Source organism: Sinohyriopsis cumingii, chromosome 2 (genome assembly GCF_028554795.1).
Source record: "Sinohyriopsis cumingii isolate HCF-2022 chromosome 2, ASM2855479v2, whole genome shotgun sequence".
Taxonomy (NCBI): Eukaryota; Metazoa; Mollusca; class Bivalvia; order Unionida; family Unionidae; genus Sinohyriopsis; species Sinohyriopsis cumingii.
The window spans coordinates 3,195,750-3,219,832 of NC_142962.1; the positions used below are offsets into that span (position 1 = coordinate 3,195,750).

General features: G+C 33.3%; 1 protein-coding gene across 1 annotated transcript in view; it reads right to left on the bottom strand.

Moving 5' to 3' along the window:
- Positions 1–606: 606 nt before the first annotated feature.
- Positions 607–24,083, bottom strand: part of LOC149804251 (echinoderm microtubule-associated protein-like 6) — a 157,160-nt gene continuing 133,683 nt past the window's right edge. Inside the window, exons 31-36 of the mRNA XM_089938113.1 lie at positions 21,727–21,896; positions 17,793–17,955; positions 15,846–15,949; positions 14,001–14,154; positions 5,102–5,202; positions 607–4,011 (exon numbers count right to left, since the gene is read on the bottom strand). Coding sequence (XP_089794239.1) covers positions 3,987–4,011; positions 5,102–5,202; positions 14,001–14,154; positions 15,846–15,949; positions 17,793–17,955; positions 21,727–21,896 — 717 coding nt within the window. The 3' untranslated portion in view covers positions 607–3,986. The remainder of the gene's footprint in view (positions 4,012–5,101; positions 5,203–14,000; positions 14,155–15,845; positions 15,950–17,792; positions 17,956–21,726; positions 21,897–24,083) is intronic.

Consider the following 24,083-nt stretch of genomic DNA (forward strand, 5'->3'; position numbering starts at 1 on the left):
CTAGCTTTTGATAGAAGCACGACTAGTAGACTATCTTCATAAGGGTAAGGGGCATACATGGGGATAAATACTATTAATTAACTAGTCTTTCAACATCTTGAAATAAATTTCTGCATTTCATCAGTGCAATCAAAGTTTTTTCAGGCAAATTAGATTTTATTTCTGATAACCCCAATGGGTACCTAACCTAGACTTTAGGAGGAAACTTATAAACTTGGTTCTCTTGTATCTCCATTAACATGAATTATCTTCATTATTTTGTTATGTTTAACTCTGTTATTCTGTGTGATTTCTGTTGTCCAAAATAACTTTGATTCCAACAGCAAACTGGGAGCCATTATATCGGCAACTGACCATGTGGGATTTGCTGACATCACCAATATATCCATCATGATAAAATGAACTGGCCATATCTTTAAAAGTGCTGTGAGTTGGAATAAATTAGGGATATATTTCCATTCACCAAGTATATTCATTTAAGGCACGCATGAAAATTACAATTCATTTTTGTTTAACCCAATTGTGCACCACAGTCAATTTCTGTAATCTATAAAGATCAATAAATGTATTAAAAAAAAACAAGCAAACAACAAATTTAAAAACAAATTATACATATAAAATTTTATTCAGGAAGTAATACAATGAACATGAGTTTTTAACTGATAACCATCATCCATGACAAGACAAACTTCTGTGAAAAAACTTGTATCACTATTACATTGTATATAGCGGGCTAATCATGCATGTGAAATGCTAATCTCGTGCAAAATTTCTACATAATACAAAACAAAAATCACCTTAAGTTCAGGCAATGTAAATTAGAAGCTTATTTATGAAACCCAGACTCTATTTATGAGTAAAACTCATAATTAATGCAATATACATTTGCTTAATATTGGTACATCAAATATTGGTAGCCTTCAAATTTTTATACCATGTTTAACAAATTTCTGACTCTTGAAAACATAAGTATAGCATATACTTACAGAGATCAGCACAAGGAAATTAAAAATGGTGAGATTCAAGATCAACTAAAGCATACATAATTCATATGAAGTTTGAAATAATTTTTGTTTTCAAACTGCATTTTTTAAAACACATTTCATTTAAAATAAAAGTGTTTCTGCTAGTTATTAGTGCTTAAAGTTCTCCACAATGAACAATTTATGATATAACAAATTGATACTGTTAAATTTTGAAGCACAAGCCCATGTATATTGCTACTACTCCAATGTAAACTAGCCATATCAACTGCTTCCCGGGTAAATGTTTTCCTACTTAAGGTGCCACTCCACAGTTTCATATACTGTGACAAAGAAAAATAATTTCCAAGATTTCCTCACTGGTGATCCTGCTTATTTGGAAATATCTATCTTAGGTACTGTTAACTCATTTGGCCCCAGAGGTTTTTGTCGTTTTTGCCTGAAATGTGCGTAGGAACGAGATTTGGGGGGTTATTTCTGAATACATCGTAATACAGCGGTTTTCAACGGATTATCCATGAGAATAATGCCTAGTTGTATTAGAAACATCAATTTCCATTGGTTATTTTGCTTGTGCATGAGCAGAAGGGTAAAAGTTGGAGTTCTTTTTTTTTTTTTTGCTTAAAAGACCCATCATTTTCGTATGGAGACCGCAATTTATTCCAAATGCCCACCTTATCCTAGTTTTTGCAAAGGTTCACCTGTCTGTGTGCAGTTGAGACCGGTATGCCTTAGATCTGAAGCCAATAGGTCTAAAATCCGGACACAAAATCGCATTCCGATCTCGAGCGAATTTTGGGTGGAAAAAAAACGGGTCCAAAAAATGAGCTTTTTCTAACTGTATTTTGTAGTGCAACTAGAACTTCCAGATTTTTGGATATCATTTTAGAGCTATATCTGTCTGCTTTGTTTTTTAATACCACCTACGTTGGTCTATCTTAAATGGCCTTGATGCTGCAGGGCTTTGAAGTAGGGTACAGCCTCATCACACCTACAGACGGGATCGGGGCCGAATCGGTTAAAAGAATTGATGGGTATAGTTTGGGTCAGAGAGCACAGTTAAATCAGATGTGTATCTCTCAGAAGACTACTAGCTCCACTTTATCAATTTCTTGATTTCGGAAGTAAATCATAAAAATCTGACAACTTTTTTGAAATGCTTTTTTATTCATTTACTGCACTTTCAGAAGCTAGCATTGTCTGCTGTGGCAGTGTTCATTTTCACTATTTTAATAGCTGCTCAAGCTTGTGTACTTTGGACATCTTCATGTTCATTTTCTGAGCACATGCATCGGCCATTTCTGTCCGCTGCCTGCCTCAACCTTCACTTTATTTCACTAATACCAAAAATAAATAAAGTTCAGCCTCGGTAGATGAATTAGTATAGAGGTATCCTTGCAATGTCAGCACAGATCTCGATGCATATGTGCACACCAGCTTATACTTGTCTCTCCTTCAGAAGTACTTAATAACCCAAATATGCCACCTAATGAAGTTTACCAATCTCTATTACTGACTCATCCATATGAGTGTTTCTCAATGCAATTGGAGAAAAGATTGGTTTACTCTGGTATGAGTAAAGATTTTTTGTTGTTCTTGATTTGTTATCCTAGTTATAACTGAAGCATCAGTATCACTTCATGAGAATCACAAGTCCTGGCATAGCTGGTATGCAAAAGTATTAAAGCAAAATTCCATTTTCTATTTTCCTAAACTGTGAGCCTTTATATATGATTAATCCCCCAAAAAATCAACTTAAGTTAACAACTCATGTTTTTAATATTTCCATTTATAATTCCACTGTCTATGTTAGCCTAAAGACTAGATAATTCTTAAGAGGCAGAGCACTAAATAGCTTGATAATTTTCTAGGCTTGAAAACTGTACTCTCAGTCCATGATAACAGCAAGCCACAATTAATATTATAAAATTTTCTCACTCAGACTTGGAATAAACACTGACATCCAGCCCAGTATTTAAGTAGATCCTTAAACTTTAGTTTCACTATAACATCAAAAGATTATTAAATTATATACATTTAACAGATTTGTGTATCTTATGGTCTTATGTATTTAAATCAGTTCACTTACTGTAAGTTATCATAATCTGAGTCTGAGGGTGCATTCAAGTTAAGGTGTGATTGGCCACTGATTTAATGTCAACCAATCAAACATGAGAAATTTGAGTCTAAGGGTGCAATCAGGTGTGATTTAATGTCAACCAATCAAACATGAGAAATTTGAGTCTAAAGGTGCAATCAGGTGTGATTTAATGTCAACCAATCAAACATGAGAAATTTGATTCTAAGGGTGCAATCAGGTGTGATTTAATGTCAACCAATCAAACATGAGAAATTTGAGTCTAAGGGTGCAATCAGGTGTGATTTAATGTCAACCAATCAAACATAAGAAATAAGAAACAGTCTGAGCTTGAGCACGAGAATGTTCATACAATTCCGGGGTCTGGACATTTTTTTTTGCAACAATAACATGAAAAAATCAGTATGCATATACAGTGTAAAAAGTAAACAAAATGATTTGCTAGTAAAGGTTATGCTTGAAATCTACCTGGGGAATGCTAATTAATTCTGAATTTTACTTCCATTGTGGTACCTTAAATAAAAATGAAAGTGATGCATATCCATGTATATGGATCATAAATACATAAAAATAGTAAGATAAGTTGGACGGAATATAATCATGAAAAGCTCATCCTGCTAATATACAGTATGTCTGATATGCAGCTACATCAGAAAAAGGAGAACTATCTGGAACTTGGAAAATATATAGTTGAGAATAAATAGTATAATACAATAAATAAAATGATATGGTAAATAATGGACTAATCTATTACATACATTATAATATATAAACCTATTATTCTCTGCACCAATAAATCCTTAGCAATTAACATAAAAATAATGGAAGTTCGTAACGATTATAAAAATAGCTGCCTGAGATGGTGATGTACTGTTGCTGCCTTCTCAGAGACGTTGATGGTCCCTTCATGTGCACTTCCAAACAAACACACTGAAATGCGAGATGTTGACTGGGTATTACTAATATGCAAGCATGAATTTATTATGAGATCTTTTAATAAATAAAAACTTAATGATAAATTTCTCTGTACTTTACATTCTTGTAAGCATGGTGATTTTTCTCCATTTATCAAAGAAATATGCCAGTAAAGTATAACACCAAGTATGCACATTACACAACAAAACTGGTCAGCATGAAGCGAATATTTTGTTCTTGTTAAAGCAATATGTATACTGGTACATAAGAATACTGATCTAATGCATTATGGATACAATGGAGTAATTTTAGGAAGTCCCAAGTGTTTAACTACATGAGTTTTACAGTGTCACATTTGTCAAACAAAACCATCCATAAGAACCATCTCAAATTCAGAATCTCTGTGCACATTTATGAGATATGGACCACTGTAAAGGCATTTGTTTCCTGGATCCTTCATGTGCCAGGGTTTTAAGTCACTGTTTCCAGGATTGTTCATGTGCCAGGGTTTTAAGTCACACATCCATTGTCAGATTTTAAGTCACACATATCCCTGGTGAGTGATTTCCTCAGAGTTCACAGGTTTCCTTCACCTAACAGACCTAATGGCACAAACATCTATGCTGTAATTGGCATGTTTGTTTTTAAAGCTTATCAAGCAATCAATTAAAACTTATCAAGGTTTAACAGGCAATTTCTTGATTAGAAAAAAAACAAGCAATTCTAAACTAAGCATACAGGGAACTGCTAACATTGTGAAATGATACATTACACAAAGGGCTAGTGATAGTAATATTCTTGTATTTAAAGCTGTGGATTTATAAAAAAATTAATATTTCTATCGAATTCTGACCAAATTAGTTTAACAGTAGGTCCACTGTAAAATCTGAACAATAGAAGCAGAGAAAACCTACATTATATAACATACTTTAATGACTGACAGTTGGTAGAGATTAAATTTGTACTTGTTATATTGATTACTGAAGTCCTGATTTAGCATATGGCTTCCATTTAGATATGAAATGTTTTTATGCATGAGTGCTAAACCTAAACACACGGAACTGAGATTTACAGTTGAATACCACAACCATCTAATCAATTTTACCTGCAGTCATCACCCCCAGTACTAATGAGATATTTGTCATCAAAAGTAAAGCGAACATTGGTCACATGGGCAGAATGGCCAACATAAGACTTGTGGAGCGCCTGAAAAAGAAGTGAAAACTTGTATACTTGCAGAAAGTAAAACTGCACAGAATGGGCATGACATACCTTCCAAATCTAGAGATTGTTATCTCAATAAATGCAAAGCTACTAGAGAGCTGTAGATTTAATATGATATAGTTAAACCAAGTTCACAACTAAAATTTAGAGTCTATTATAGTGATTTCTCTTTTTAACGGGTAAAATATTTTGTTGCTTGTCTGTTTGTTAACAAGCATATTACTGGCTATGTAAATGGGAGCTACATGCCATTCCCAAAGATACAACAAGGCAGCCAACCTGGTCTGGGGAGGTTCTGAACCCACAACTTCTGGATTATGAGTCCAGTGCTCTACCATCTGATCTACCACAGCTCCCTAGTACCAAGTTTAATGAATTTAGTGATTGCTACAGACAACAAATTTAAAGACCGATGGAAAAAATAGGTTTACTTCCCAAATCGAGGAAGTATTGATGAATATGTATTTCTTGTCAAAGCATGAAACTTCATATGCATAAAAATAAATGAATTCAAAACATCTTCACCATGACAGAAATGTTACCTAATTCAGTAACATACTGGGCAACCATGATCTGTGACTTTTTGACCCATGAACTACTTGAAATTTTCAAGTCTTTGCTGTGAACCTATACATACAGTCTCACAGCCAATGCAAATAAAGATGTTAAAAAATAATAACTAATTAATTCAAGAAAAAGAGGTTTACAAAAACTGGTTCCTTACAGAATTTCCCACCTTTCATGACATTAGATAAAGATATCAGCTACCAGTATACAGCTGTGAGGTCTTTCAACTAACCTAACTTGTGAGTATGGAGGTCACTGTGATTTATTATAATTTTGTCCAGGTTTAACAAAGATATAAATAAAACAAAGACTACAGATATGCACTGAAGGAACCTGTAACAATGAGGTTGTTGTTAGTGGTAGGAATCTCCCGTAACTTTACCATTACTTTGTTATAACTCCATGATCTTAAACTAAATAACAGAAAAAAGCAAAACCAACAAGATTCATAAAATTCAATAAATAATTTTATTTCCCTAGAATACAAAATGAAAATTTAAAAGGAACTTAAAAGTACTGTGAATTAAATCCCAAAAAGTTCGACAAGTTCTGCCATAAGTCTAAAAGTATAGTGTTCTGAATGAACTCCAGTTTTGAATGTGCTTGTGTGCCTATAGTCTTGGATGAACTGACGTGCCAACAGTACCAATGTATCACAATGAGATAATCCAGAATGTCCCTGAATGAACCCACAACAATCCCAAAACAGTGTTTAAGTCCAAAAGTCAATAAGCACTTTTCAACTCCAAAGAACAACTTAAATAAATTCTCTCAAATCATATCTGAACACAACTAACGGACTGATTCCATTAGACAGATGTTAAAAGAGGAATAAATAATTCTGATGTAAACAACCTTATATACATCCCCACTTGACCTATTTTGCAATAGCATTTTCTGAAGAAGAAAAATCTCACCATCATCTTAATGGAAAATGACTCCAAACTGAAAACAAAATTCATTTCTAGAATCTTCTAAGGTCATAATCAAGGCATTGTCTAGAACTCAAACTCAAGTAAACATATTTTTAAAAAACTAAATTAGTCAGGTAAGGCCAAACTCTAACCCTTAATTATGGGCAAATGTCAATCTCACAATCTAAATTAAATATACATAACAATTAGCAATGACAAAATTATATCTTTTCATTGAATCATAGGTGAATTTGTTTAAAATTACCAGCACAATTTGTCATACATTTGTAAGTACAATGTTATAACAGATATTATATAGTATATATTAGAATCCCACAGCTGAAACAATTTATATGAATTAAAATCTGAATGGTAAAATCAAATGAACACAAAAAATGACCAAACAAAAACATCAAAAACATGCATCAAGAATCCTGACCTTAAAAACTGAAAAAGCATATTTAATATTTCACTTTTCTTTAACCAAATCTGCTAAGGTAAAGACATAAAACCAGGACAAATGTTAAAAACATTAATTTACAACATTCTGTTTTAATATCACAGCAAACCCTCTACAATTAAAGATTAAACTTTACTAAAATTTTAAAATCTTACCGTACAAATCCATTCCTTTATCTAATCAGTAAAAACTTAACATAATTTAACAGAGTACATAATTTTTTTGTTTCTTATTGAAACCATTTAAATGACATTACCTAAACCCACATGTTACCTCAAAATTAACTGTTAAAGTAAACTTTCATGCACACCACAAATATATAAAGTTTAGTTCTGAACTGCCTGCACCTTTGGCCCTTTGTATTACCTTTCATAGGGTAACTGTGTAAGTTTATTTCTAAACCTGAGCATTTATTTCTTTGTGGCTATTCAAGACTTACAATTAACAACAATTTAATGTTCATCCATCTTCAACAAGTGGAATGGGCAACTGTTTCCATGTGACAACATTAGTTATTTGTGTGATTAAATTTAAAGTTTTGTTTGTGTAAACACTATGCCCCATCTAGACTAAATAATCCAGATCTGATAAGTTAAAAACCCCACAGATAAAACGACTAAATAATTTCAAAGGCACAAGAAAATGAAAGTGAATGGGTACACAAGTCCTCTATTAACAGCAGGCATTGCTGACTCTGAAAACAAATGAGTTTCAATAACCCTGACTGAAAATGACAATGCCTAAAGCAGGCTTGAACAAACTTGCTGGCCACTTCGAACATAAAGCCTATACGTTGTTTTTTACTTAACCAAACTGCAAGGTATCCACAAGGCTTGGACAAGAAAGTTCTTGCAGAACAAATGTTATTGTGCAAATAATTCTTTTTGTGGCAAGTCACAATGATCTTAACCTTTGACCTTTAGACTACGAGTTGAATAGGCCGCTTGTACACTTCAAAAGAAAGCCCTCCAGTCTTTGGTCAGTGTGTGTTCCAGAACAATTATGGACCTTGACATTTGACCTACTGAACCTGAAATCAATAAGCTTCTTTCTTACTTCAAGTGTAAGCCATCCACACACTTTGGTGAAGATACATGGTTGATAATTAAGTTTTAATCAAAACAAGTTTAGTCCATTTTTGTTATGAAGAACTGAAGTTATTGTGCAGAATCATTTTTAATTTGTTCAGTCAGTGACCTTGAATTCTGACCCCAAAATCTGCTATTGTACTGATGGATGTAATTTCAAAACATAAAAGTACTCAGCATTATTTAATATAGCAAGGAATGCCCTTCAAAATACTCGCACTAAATTATGCTTGGGTCAACCTTTAACAGCATATAGTTGTTGTTATTCTTCTTGTAGTGTTTAATGCATTTTTTCAGCACAAGATGGGTTATACATGGAGGCCAGTATAAATGGTGGAGGAAGAACCCGCAAAACCCCAGAAAGAACCACCGACCAACATGAAGCTATTGGCAAGCTTTCTCACATACCCACACTGGCTGAATCCAATACTCGAACCCCCGCAGACAGAGGTGAGATGACAGTGATCTGTAATGGTGACCACTTTAGACAACCCGGGGTCCCAGCATCATACAGTAAATAATTTGTGTAAAATTCAGGTACTTACACTCTTAACAAATATTTATAACCAAGAAAATGTATAAACACTACATAATGTGCACTTAATGTATATACACTACACAATGTTCACTGTAATGTATATACACTACATAATGTGCACTGTAATGTATATACACTACATAATATGCTTTGTAAAGTATATATACTATATAATATGCACTGTAATGTATATTCACTACATAAGTTGCACTGTAATGTATATCCACTACATAATGCTCACTATAATGTATATACACTACATATTGTTTTAAAATGTATATACATTACATAATGTGCACTGTAATGTATATACACAACATAACATTCACTGTAACATATATGCACTACTTAATGTGCTTCATAATGTATATACACTACATAATGTGTACTGTAATGTATATACACTACATAATGTGCACTGTAATGTATATACACTACATAATGTTCACTGTAATGTATATACACTACACAATATGCAGTAATGTATATACACTCGTAATGTTCACTGTAATGTATATATACACTATGTAATGTGTATTGTGATGTATATGCACTACATACTGTGCACTGTAATGTATATAAATCACATAACGTGCACTGTAATATATATATACTACATAATGTGCACTGTAATGTATATACACTACATAATGTGCACTGTAATGTATATACACTACATAATGTGCACCGTAATGTATATATACTACATAATGTACACTGTAATGTATATACACTACATAATGTGCACTGTAATGTATATACACTACATAATGTGCACTGTAATGTATATACACTATATAATGTACACTGTAATGTATATACACTACATAATGTGCACTGTAATGTATATACACTACATAATGTGCACTGTAATGTATATACACTATATAATGTGCACTGTAATGTATATACACTGCATAATGTGCACTGTAATGTATATACACTATATAATGTACACTGTAATGTATATACACTACATAATGTGCAATGTAATGTATATACACTATATAATGTACACTGTAATGTATATACACTACATAATGTGCACTGTAACGTATATACACTACATAATGTGCACTGTAAGGTATATACACTACATAATTTGTTTTGTAATGTATATACACTACATAATGTGCACTGTAATGTATATACACTACATAATGTGCACTGTAATGTATATACACTACATAATGTGCACTGTAATGTATATACACTATATAATGTGCACTGTAATGTATATATATACTACATAATGTGCACTGTAATGTATATACACTATATAATGTACACTGTAATGTATGTACACTACATAATGTGCACTGTAATGTATATACACTACATAATGTGCACTATAAGGTATATACACTACACAATGTTCACTGTAATGTATATACACTACATAATGTGCACTGTAATGAGCTGAGTAATACTTGCAGTGTTAGTGGTAAGTGGGTAAAAACAATGCAAGAACCAACAGACTGGAACTTACCATTTCCTTATAATAGGAATAGAATGAAAAAAAGATTAGTAAGGTAGAAAGAAAACAAAAACTGGGATGCTAATTTTTCTTTTACATCTTGATGCTTCTCATTAAGTTAAGGACACTGAAATTTAATATTCTTTTGTATGACCCTATGAGAGAAGCATGGATTTTCTGCAGAATATATAAACTAGACAAGTGGTACAGAAAATGGCAAAAATGTATCTCATATGTGGATTTCTTTCTCCATATATTCCATGTAATGATATTGACATTAATTATTGCTGGAATTGAGAGTAATCATTCATATGGTTCACCCATGTTTCTAAATATAAATTTCCAGGTCTTTTCCAGGTTTTTTCCAGGATGAAATTAATTTTTTCAAGGCTAACATTTGACCATTACTGAATGGAATTAAAGAACATTTTGGATTATAAAACATGCATTTTCCAAATCTCAAGATGTTACTCTTTCAAGACTCTCCAAAACATTTATGTCAGAAAAGATAATCATGTAAAAAAACATAAAATGAGACACATTAAACAATTCTGACTATACTCCTATAAATTGGCATTTAAAACCATTTCAATGTACAGAATACAAATTCTAACTTTACTTTGCTGACCTGCATTATGTTGCTATGTGGAAACAACATAATGAGCATAAATTATTTTGTTTCCTTTCAAACTTTTAGTTCCAAAGAATTCTAGAGCTGCTGCAACATATGTGCATGTTATACAAAGTAAACATTTCTTATCACAGTATGAAAAAAAAAACAATAAATGCAAAGTATTAGAATCTTATCTTGTAATGAAAAAAAGTTTAACCCTGAATTTATGTGTGCCAATACAATCTCAAGATTTTGCAACCAAAATAAACTCCTTAAGACAATTTGGTCATTTAAAGACATTTACAAAAGGGTTGATTTAAATTTTGACAAAAGACCTTCAAAATTATAAATTACTGTATAAACAAGGACTGAAATTTCTGTAAAATCAACTTGTCTTCTTGTAGTCAATAAACCAGTCCCAAAACCTGTATTGATACATGAGCTCTTATCCTTTCTTAATATATAATAAAAATGGACAACAATTTCACATTTCACCTGCATTCTATTTAAGATCTGAAACCAATGCTTCAAGCTAAATGTCACTGCAATAGATTCGCACCAAAGTTCAGCTCAGAGATTCAAAATTTTTCTAATACAGGTTTCCTCCAAATATTCCAACCCCATTTTTCACATTTGGACATTTAGGATGGAGTGTGGGTTCAGAGCAACTATATATAAAAAAATTTGGAATCTGCCACCACTGTAAAATAGCTTACCAGGTGGTCTAGCAAATATAAACTATGTTATATCGACTTATACCTGCATGAAATCAATAGGAAAATTATTTATTTTCTCAAAAATGTCAAGCATTATAATCATTATGTCTTTAATCTGCTGACAGACTAGACGAACCTTGACATAGATGAAACCTGACCCAGTACTTGCTAATTGCGTTAATGGTCACACGACTTCACAACTCTCAAACAATGACATCGTAAGTCCAATAGTCACGCGTTATCAACAACTCCGTTTTAATGTCGTTTTACAAAATTTCAGTTATATTAAATCAAAGTCTGATACTTTCTGTAAAAACCAGAAAGAATATGTAATTATCAACATATTTATTTTGAGAACAAGTACACGAAACTTGGCCAGTCTGATTCATCAAGCAGAGTAGCCTGGTTCCCTGCTTTGTATGCTCCCTGCATGAGAGAGCAGATGTCAACGTGGTAGTCACAAGATACAACATAACTCCAGAAGTTGGTCTCGGAATAAATATAGAGAATTTTGTGCATTTCGTTTTTGCATTTTCATTACAACCAGTATATGACTTTAATTTTTTCTAAACATTTGAAAATGATGGTTGTGAGAGTCTCTGTACTCGTGCAACTAGCAATCAAAATCCCTAGTACTAGCTCAAATTTCATGAATGCATTAGTTTTATCGTTTTTCAGCAGATTAAAGACATAACAATTTTAATACTCGCAATTTCTGAGAAAATAAATAATTTTCATATCAATTTCATGCAGGTTTAACTGGATTTAACAATGTTTAAGTTTGCAAGTCCATCCCCAAAGCAGCTATGCTTTAATGCCACCATGTTGGCTTCTTGTGATGCTAGACTGGTTTTCATACCTTCCATATAAAAAATATAAGGATATCAAACTGTCTGTGAAACAAAAAGTTTACCAGACGAATCTAATCCACTGAGCATTTGGTTTGTCTCAACAAATTTATTTATGGCAAGCACCCAAATGATCCATATTGCAACCTTCTGGTTAGAACTTGATAAATTTAACTCACAATCAGTTCAGTTATGATTCAGTTATGTAATTGTTTTAGGCATCAAGTTGTGGAGGAAAATTTCTGGGTTTTTCATGAATTTTGTTAATATTTGCAAAATTCAATGACTCTTCACAGTCGGGAAATTTTTTTATCATTTTTCCTGATTTCCCGGTAGCGTGGGATACACTGTTCATCAGCATACACTGTTCTTCATGAGGACTGATTTTCATGAATTTTGCTGTTTCTAGAATTTGCAGATAAATGTATTAATGTTAAGAAAATAAATTTACTGTACATTATTTTCACTTAATATGCAAAACCACAGAATTCTGATGTTTTTGAAAATTCACTCATTTAACCTTCTTGGATAAAATCATGGAATCTTCTTGCATTTAACACCTCAAATATTAATCAGCCTTAAATAACTGATGCCGATCGTATGTGTCATAAAATGAAACCTAAAAACTGTGAAATTTATTGTGTTAACTGCAATTCTAGCAATGAGAGGTTCTTGACTGATATTTGCTTATAATTTCAAAATATGATGATATGCAGATTATAATATGAACAAAAGATGCAAAGGAATTATGTCTTGCCTACAACAATACCTGAAACATACAAGGACCATGACCTAGCCAGAAGGTCAAAGGGATGTTATGGGTGTATCAGTCTGAAAATGTTGTGCTTAATGAATCTACAGTCAAAGTATGACAACTATCCTTCCCTGGATTTGAAACCATTAATAAATTCCTCAACTGATTACCTATGAAACTGAACCATAACAGGTTAATCACAGTTTCGGAAAGCTGTTTCTTCTAGGTTTTGATAAGTATGACCATAGAGTAAAACATTAACTGAAAACTTAACCAAGATTTTCAAATGACCATGACCCTGCCTAAGGATAATGGTCCATGGATTTGAAGTCCATGTATGACCACTATCCATCCACAGGTATGGGATTAATGACCACACAGATAAACTTAAATCAAAACCTTAATGAATGGTCCATGGATATGAAGTCCATGTATGACAACTATCCCTCCACAGGTTTGGGATTAATGACCACACGGATAAACTTAAAACCTTAATGAATGGTAATTATGGCTTAAGTGATGTCTTTTTAACCTATGTTAAAGCTGTTGAAAAAGTTATATGTTAGATTTATCTTGTAACTTGGGTCATATGTCAATAAACAAATTCGTAAAATGACAGAATATTTTTTACAAATTCTTTGATATGTTAGAATAAAAGTGTTGACATAGTAACATATATGGTGACTGATACATTTAATAGTAACATATATGGTGACTGATACATTTAATAGTAACATATATGGTGATTGATACATTTAAGAAGGAATGATTTGATTTTTTCCTTGAGAAAAAGGCAACTTCTTACATATTTATCTTCACAGGGAAACTCAAAGAGTTTGACATAACCAAAGTCATCTCCAGTAGCCAGGGCATTTCCATGGTGAGACAGATGTGCACAATTGACATCTGCTTTACTGGAATCCTTGGGCCATATGCCAATGACTTCCGGGCCAAGAACACTATAATAAGAACAAAAACTCCAGTCTATGAACAAGAATTCAGTTAAATGCATTGAATGTAACTCATCAAACATTTAGTATACAAATTTCCCAGCTTAGTGAATCAATCAGAGACACAACAAAATGTTAATTTTTTTTAGAGACTAATGAAATATCTAGGATCTGATGTTGGGATTTCCCAAGAAAGTTATAAAATCAGTTGAATAATTTCAATGTTCAGTCAGCCAGACCGAAAAAAGCACTTAGAGCATAGTCTGAATTAACATCCCCATTTGTTTGTATTCCCCTACTGATTTAAAAACCAAAATCACAAATGAGATAAAAGATGCACAGAACTTAGTTCTTTTAATGACTTATAATTTCAAACCTGATTATGACCAGGGGGCTCTAACACCATTATTGTCTGCGCATTTCATACAAAAAACAGTTTTTAGTGTAAAAGATGACCCTGCCTGCCAGTCATTTCCAGTTCCTGGACAAGTGTATTTTCAGCATAGGGGTGGATGCACAACTACAAATTTATGTACATAGAAGGAAAATACTAAGTTGTGTGCTTTAGATAATTACAATGTCAAATCAAGCAAAGGAAAAGAATGACAACTGCAAATTTGCCATTCCCATGGATTTAACATGTGATGTAATTTCCATGAACATGTGTGCAAAGGGATATAACTCTCAACCTTATGGTAATTTCCTTAATTATCTGGCAGATACAGAATAGGGTGAACTAGATCACTCTGTTTTCTTAGAAAAAAAGACTCACCCATAGCGTATGCAATAAGGTGCCGTGTTAGTATGGAAACTCCCTTAAGCAAGAAATGCACAGACAATGCAAGTGTTAGGACCACTCTGGTCACAGGTTATAAATTATAAATGAATGAATGAAATGCGTATTTTTGATCACATTAAAGATTTTTGTTACTGAAATCAGTATGGGGTACAAACATTTTGAGATTTATGCAAAAACTATAACTAATGATTTTTAAAATTTCTATGAAATGTGGATAATTCTGAGACTCCCTTTACCACATGGTTTTAATCACTGATGATTTCAGCACACAGAAATATGCAAAGAGTTGACAGATGCCAGCACCAAAATGGCATTGGCTGAAATCATTAACTCTATCAACTATTTAACAAAAAAGGAATGAAGATCAAGTCCGAGTATTTCTAACACTGAGTTATATACAAAATTCGCATTTAATTTACTAAGTCTTTTATAAGTTTTCAACTTTAAATAAAATTTGTGATGCAAGGGATGGGCAGATATGAGTGATACTATATGCCTTATTAATAGAACAACTTGGTGGTTGGTGGGTGGTGGCGGTATTGTTGATTGTTTTCTAGCAAAACATTGTATGGACCTTGAACTATTAAACATGTGCATGCTTTATCACTGGGATACACTAAACAATAAACAAAACATAAATCTGGATCTCACTGCATGTTTTCGCTGATTTGGGCAAAACTGGATTTATTTTATGGGTTCTTTATTCCGCAGACTTTGTAGGTAGTGACTATTTCTTTGTCCATTTTTTCTTTCTTCTATACTTTTTGATTACAGCACAGCTATGGTGTTATTTAGATTTTAGAATTACAGATATAAACCAAATTCAGTCAATATTATTTGACAAAAAGTCATGTTAAATTATGACTGACTCTTAAAACAGTTCTGATAAATAATGCTGTACCTAGTCCAAGAAGCCCAGGTGATCTTTCTAATTGCTTCCTCATCCTCAATAAGGTTCCCTTTGGGTACAGCATATACCTGGTTAATGTAAGCTCCTGTGCTGACCTGTAACAGCCAATTTCAGTAGCGGTAAATAGACACTTTTAGTGAGGTAAAGAGACACACTTTCAATGAGGTAAAAAAACATACTTTCAGTATAGGGAAACAAATACACTCTCAGTACAGGAAACAGACACACTTTCAGTACAGGGAAACCGACACCCTTTTAGTACAGGGAAACAGACACGCTTTCAGTACAGGGAAACAGACACCCTTTTAGTAGAGGAAAACAGACACGCTTTCAGTACAGGGAAACATACACGGTTTCAGTACAGGGAAACAGACACCCTTTCAGTACAGGGAAACAGGCACCCTTTCAGTACAGGGAAACAGACACCCTTTCAGTACAGGGAAACAGACACACTTTCAGTACAGGGATATGGCAAACCTAGCATTATAGTATAGATATATTGTCTCTGAAAAAATCAAAAGTTAAATATTTCACACAGGCAAAAAGTCCATCCTTGTAACCTTGGCATTTAAGATTCTAATCCACTAAATGGTAATTTCCCATATGTGTAGCCTAGGTTAGATGAACACTTTCAATTTTACAATTAGTAATAAATCTTTTTTTAATAATTCTAGCTATAAACTAATGCTAAAAAAAAAGAGTCAAATACTAGAAACTCATGTCATAAAACATTTGACTTGACCAATAATGGTAGACAATGTGACTTCTACAACTTGCATGATAATATGATTTCAAAAATGTGGAAATCATGTACAAATTTCAATGAAACAGGAAACTCAAACTGAAAAATTTAACATTTAAAATTTGATATACATAGTTGTAAATAATACTATATTAATTTGGTGCATTAATTAAGGCAATTTTAACCCAATAACATTTCAAGATTATTACAGATTCAAAAAGTAAAACAACATCTGAATTTAAGTTAGTCTTTAATAGTCTGTTTTAGTTTTTGATAATACTACAGTGTGCAAAAGAAGAAAAAGAAAGAAAAAAAAAATTAACATACTGTCCTTTGTGACTGGTAACTATCAGATTATTTAATGTTCAAAGGACAGGTGGGATTTGAAAAACTAGAATTCTGAAAGCCAAGAACTTTTAAAAATTTATTGTTTAACATGCTCTACTATTGCATAATCTTACAGGAGGCCCAAGTGGGTTTGAAACTACTCAGCTGGCTGACATCCGTTTTATGGCCAAATGCATGAGCAAGAAATCTGTGTTTGGAAGCTTTGTCAATATTTATTTAAAGATTTTGTTGGTTGTTTATGAAAAATGCTGTTTCAAGACTTTGCTACTTTTAGTGTCTACAATTATGCTAAATTTGGTTATAAGTGGTCAGGCGTTTTTTCTTGAGAAGTTTAAAAAGGAAAATGTTAACAGATGATACACAATGAACAACAAGATGAACAATGCATGCTAGATTATCAAAGTGACAATAAGAGAGATATGAAGCACTTGTAACATATTATTGACCATATCATGCTGAAGAATGGGAACCAAGTGCCTTTTCCAAGGACATAATGAGACAAATGACCCAGCCTAACTTGGGTGGGTATTGTACCAGTGACCCTTGGATTATGAGTCAGACATTGTACCAATTAAGGTGTCATGGTTCTCAACATCAAAAACAATTTTGTTTGGTTAAACAGTGAAGCACAAAGAAAAAGCCATTGCTTCCTAATTTTGCAAGTAATGAATGCAATTCATCAAATCTGATCACTGTACAGACAAGAAATTTTAAAAAATGAACTAAATGTAAAAAACTGAATTCTACACAAACAACGGTGTCATCAACAACAATTTCACTGGCCAGGTGATACCTGTCTTGCCTTGGTGTTACAGGCAAGACAGAAGGAGTCCGTTATGTTTACTGACCCTGATGTACTGGCTGTCAGCTGAGAAGTCCATCTGAACAATAAAACTAGGAATGCCTTTACAGAAGCCAGATCTCTGTAGAGAGGGACCCTGGGGCAAATCATAAAAGTCCACACAGCAGTCCTCTGACCCTACAGCCAAGCAACGACTGTCAGGACTGAATCTGAAACACAGAGTAATGAGATGTTCAGAAAATAACATTGATATCCATATTTATCATCTCAAAACTACATAATAAAAAACAATGACATTCATACCTATTGTCTCAAAACTACATAATGAAAAACAATGACATTCATACCTATTGTCTCAAAACTACATAATAAAAAACATAAAGGTATGTTTCAAGAATCTGTTGTATGTGCAAGAGGAGAAAATGTATATGCAAGCAAAGTCCAAAAACAAATCTTCTCACATGCGCATACAAAATACTGGTACTGCAAATATACCAGTCTGACTGAAATAAATAACATACTGGTACTGCAAATATACCAGTCTGACTGAAATAAATAACATACTGGTACTGCAAATATACCAGTCTGACTGAAATAAGTAACATTTGTATTTGAATCTGTATCTACAATATTTGCTTTCTAAAGACTAAGTAGATGTATCAAGCTTACACAGCTAAAGCATGAAGACTAAGGCTGCAACATTTATCAAAATTTATAAATGTGTGCATGGAATACAATAATCAAAACTATTCAAGAGTAAACCATTCCGCCCAATCAGCATGTTAGGCTATCAGCTGACAGCTATTTATGTTAACCACTGACAATGTGAATACTGCCCACCATTCAGTTTGTGATTATTTAAATGGAACTGATTCATTTAGCTGTATGTCTTTAACCTCTTATTACTACAGCATTCAATTTCTAAGATGTCACTGTTGAATATATCTGACACTTTATGTAAAACATCCAGAGAATCAGTGTGATTTTGCCACACATATATAATGAAAAAATCAATAATTTAAGCAAATACACTGCCTACATGCATCTACGCTTACACTAGATGAACTGCAATGCATACAATTAATTTACATTATTGCCTGTACCTGTAACACATATAAGAGTGCCTGCTGTAACAACATGGTATTTTAAAGGAGATTTCAATTTAACACTGATTTAAAAATATTACTACAACTATATACAATATTAAGAGAGCATGCATATTAAATAATATACGGGAACTATCTTCTTGACCATGCAAATGGACAAGCAAACAGATGACAATAACTGCATGGAAATTACTGGATCTGGTGAAAACTTTTACTTCAGGACATGGTTTGGGAAATTGCATATTAAGTTCAAGATATAAAAAAATTAGAATTACTAAAAACTGGCATGATGTACACAGTCCTGATAGTGAATGCTTGGTAAGACTGGCATGATGTACACAGTCTTGATGGTGAATGCTTGGTATGACTGGCATGATCTGCAGTCCTAATGATGAATGTTTTGTATGACTGGCATGATCTACACAGTCCTGATGATGAATGCTTGGTATGAGTGGCATGATCTGCACAGTCCTGATGGTGAATGCTTGGTATGACTGGCATGATCTGCACAGTCCTAATGGTGAATGCTTGTTATCAATGGCAGGACCTGCACAGTCTTGATAATGAATACTTGTTATCACTGGCATTAGTACCCCTAGAACAGAGCTGGAACTGTATGCTATGCAAGAAATGTCCCAAATGAACATGGTGGAAGGAGGGGAGGCAGACGGTTCTTTCTGCAAATAATGTTAAAAGTTAAATGCAGCATCTGTACTGAAATGAATGCATCTCAACATGTGTATCAGTTATATGAATGACGCCTAACTGACAATGTTTGATCAATGCTTCAATTCAGTCATCTAAATGGTTCAACATGACAATGTATCTAAATTTAGTTACTAGCTTATTAACATATATTGGCTGCAATGACATCATGTCTGGGCAGAGGACCACAGTGGACAAAGAGGGGCCCAGAAAAGAGCCAGAGAAGGACGCACTGTGTATTACTTAAACTACACTTAACCAATTAAATTATATATATATATATATATATATATATATATATATATATATTTATTCAAGAAACCAGACAGAACCTGTCTATTTGAGACCTGAAATGTTCCACCTGTACAAGGACCAGTACAGTCATGTGTGACAGAAAAAATAGGTCCTGGATTAGAATTGTTAAATAAAGAGTTGACATGAGCACAAAAAGCTGTAAATTGATTTACTTGTTGTGGGAATTAGGGAAGTTTTTTTAAGGTCAAATGTGGAATCTTTTTGGAGGTGTTACAAGTAATAAAGGAATAAAAGTTGGTCATGATGCCTTCTGGTCCTTTGAAGAAATTCAATAGACATTTGGCAAAGGGAGATAAGATGGAGACTGACAAATAATTATTTCAGTAGATACACTAGAGTGGGTAAGTATTTTGATTTGTTGTCATGTTTAAATGTTATTGTATTGTTCATGTTTTAATAGGAATATTTAAAGACAAATCTTATTATTTAATTCAATTCATGGTAAAATACTAAAATGCCCAATGGTAAGAAACCACTGGCCAAGACAGTGGTCTCACATCTTAACTTAAAAAAAAGTCTGTGGTCCCCCACACACTAATAGTTGTACTTTTAGGCTCCCTTGGAATAAACCTGTAGTCCCCCAGGTGTCTTTGGCCTACATGTTGGTAACCACTGGGCTAAGAAAACATTGCAAGTTTAAGAAAGCTTGAAAATCAGAAATTAAGCCTGTGCATGTTACTAATAAAGGTCCTGTGTTTGCATTGTGTGTTTCAAAGGAATACATCTTTTGTTTTTCATAAACTTTCATGCACATAAATTAAGCTAGATAAAATATATGGGGATAAATAATTCATAAAAGGATAAATACACAATGTAATTTTTTATTATTTGTTTAAAGTTTAAATCAATATTTAATTTTTTGTTATTTACAGTGGTGAAACCTGCCAGCTGGTTTTTAGGCTACAAAGAGAAAAGGAGACTCATGAATAAATCCAGTCCCAGTCAGGATCTTACTACGTACGGTGAACATGGCAGAATATTGGCAAGCAGCCAGCACCCAAACAAACCCAAGAACAGGACAAATGAAGAACTTTTTTGCATGCTGAGCATAGTTGTCCTGTCATAACAATTTTGTAATGCTGATAAGGAGAGGACATTCTTTGCAAACCATAAAGTGATTCAGTGGGAAAATTGAAACAGAAAACTACTGAAAGCCTGTTAAGTGTGACGCTTAAAAAGTGGATGTTGTCAGTGGTCACCAGACAGTGATCTGGTGAGGGAAACTAAAATGCTATTGAATGTTATTAAAAAAATCCTTGCAGTAATTTTAAAGAAAACCTTTATCTTTAATTCACAATATACTAAATCATATTAATTATTATTTTAACATTGCCATCAGAATCTAAATCTGATTCATGTTCAAAAACTTGCTGAAGTTTATATGATAAAGAGAATACATATTATGGCAAAAGAGCACGTTTTGTTTTCAGTCCCTTTGAAGAACATAAAATTTATGCTGATAAAAAAATCTACTAGTTTAGAAGTCAATTTACTAACAAAATGTGTAAATCTACTGGATTGAAATCCTGGTTCTGTCACATGTATTAATACTTGCAACCACTGTCATGAACTATGCAGTGTTGAAGATGAATACTTGTTATCACTGGCACAAAATGCAATCTTGATAATGAATACTTGTTATCACTGGCACAAACTGCAATCTTGATGATGAATACTTGTTATCACTGACACGAACTGTGTAGTCTTGATGATCAATACTTGTTATCACTGGCATAACCTGGGCAGGACTGATCAAAAGTTGTTTTTTTTTTCACATGCTTGAAACTGCTATATCAGAAAATCGGAAACAACAGATCAGTCACACAGAACTGATAAAAGTTCCATTGTACTCACCTGATATCATTAATGGACCCTGCCCGATCACGCCGACGACCCCAGACCTTAAGCCCCGATGACAGCAGCACAACAAATTCCCCATTTTTCAGGCCAATAGCAATCATTTCTCCATCAGGACTGAAGCTGGCAGACCTGGCTGCGCCAATGTCAAGTTTGGCTGCCATGGACTGAAGAATGACAATAATAATATTTAAAGGGAGACCATACTTAAGCAATATCAAAAATGATCCCATTAGTAAAAAAGAGATTATATAATGGAATAACTAGACATAACTATAACTTAGCATGTATTACTATTTTATTGGTAATATGAACTTAATAATAACATGCAACATCAATGCATGTTGAATATATTCTCATTAGTGTAAATATCTAGAATCTTACATTTTAAGAAAAAATCTGATGCTGAAACAGATATCATAAGACAGAAGATCACTGAAGTTGTCTCAGATACTGTCAAGATATAACCACATGCCAAGTTTGGTTAAATTCATAACAATTACTACTTTAAAAATGCATGTTTCTAAACTGATATTATTCAGGTATTCTTCAGGTATGTCCACAAACCAGGTCTCATAAGAACATCCACTTGTACTTGTTTTCCTTATCATGTTCACAACCCAATACAGATAAAACCTGAGTTTAGAACTTTGACCCTGGAATCATCAGACATAGTGCTGATTATCAACATTTTTTTTTTTAACGATATTAACACAAAGTCGAGTCAATGTATGTTTACAAGCCACTGTTTTCATAAGGGCAATGACAAGTGGCATTTGATTTGATCTGAAAGTTAAGGTATGGTTTTCAAACTTCTTTGCAAAAGTGCAGGCATTTAGGTGGTGATATCTGCACCTTTTCATTCAGTACCAATTACATAGTGTATGTCAGGTGTTTTATAGAAAACCCATGTCAGTGCAAACATTCATTCAAGAGAACTAGTGATAACACGATGTCAGTCTGTCAGGGCCAATAAAGTTCCATTTTAGATCAGCATGATTTAAATACAGCACCAAACAAACTGCAGGATGTGTTTTTAGAAAAGGAAAGAAATAACACCTTGGTATCACAATTTGTTTCAATTTGTAGCTGCAACAGGATGAGCAGCTAAACAAGATTTTCAAGATGACCACCATGGTGGCCACGTCTGAGGTCTGATCAGCACCATTTTCATTTCAACTTATCAGATCTCACAAGAAGTCTTTATACAAAAACCCCATCTTGAATCGACCATTTAGCAAAGTAGCCCTAACAAGGTTTTCAAGACTGGCATGAAAGAAGTCATAGTGGACATCACATCAGCAGCGTTTTCAAACTGGAACAACTAGACATGTAAGAAACCCAATTCTGATATGACCACATATTCAGCAGAAGAAGCAATAAAAAGCTTTTTTACATTGCTTCAATGATAGAAAAGTAGTGAACATGTGTTTCAAGATAAACAGCTCATATCCTATCAGTGGAAGACTGTTCATAGCAGTGAAAACAGGGGCTATCATGTATTATTTATATTTAATTTGCATTGTTTGTTAGTTTTTTTATTTTTTATTTCATTATATGCTATTGTTGGCCAACATGGTATATTGGATTTAACTTTGTCTGAAGACAAGTATATTTTCTATCTGACCTTTGATTTTTTAATTCTCTAAACAACTAATATAGCTAAATTATATATTCTCTATGTGTATGTGTTTTATATTAGGATCATTATTGTGTGTGTGTGTGTGTGATTTGGATTTTTAATGTAGCTTTAACAATTTTTCAGTCATATCGCTATGATGTCTGTAGTGTGGCAGTTTATAGTGATGTCTAGCACTGAGGCATCATGCCGCAGACATGTAGCATGATGTCCCACCAATCACATTATCCTGACACCAGGCCAACCAGTCCTAACACTAACCTCTTAATGCTGAGCGCCAAAACAAGGCAGCTGTTAGTACCATTTTTGTAGGTCTCTGGCATGATTTGGCTGGGGATCAAATTCACTACCTCCTGCACCTGAGGCAGACGCTCTAACCACTAGGCCACAAAGAGTGGTAGGATCATTATTAATAGAAGTAAAGATTTATTTGGGTGTGGGTTGAGGTTATTGGGATTTCCCTGGCATACCTGACATTCCATGTTCTATATTATAATTTTAGTAACAGACTTTCTAACTATAACAATCATTTTGCCTAGTAAAGATCTAAAACCTTCCAGATTGAAATTTCCCATTAGGTAATAGTTTTATCAGAAAATGCAAATTGTGACCGGAGGTCAAGTAGAGTACTTTATAAACTTGTTATTAAAAAAAGTATTCCTTTGTGCTTTAAAATCTAGCAGAATCAATTGTATTATTATTGTTTTCAGTAATT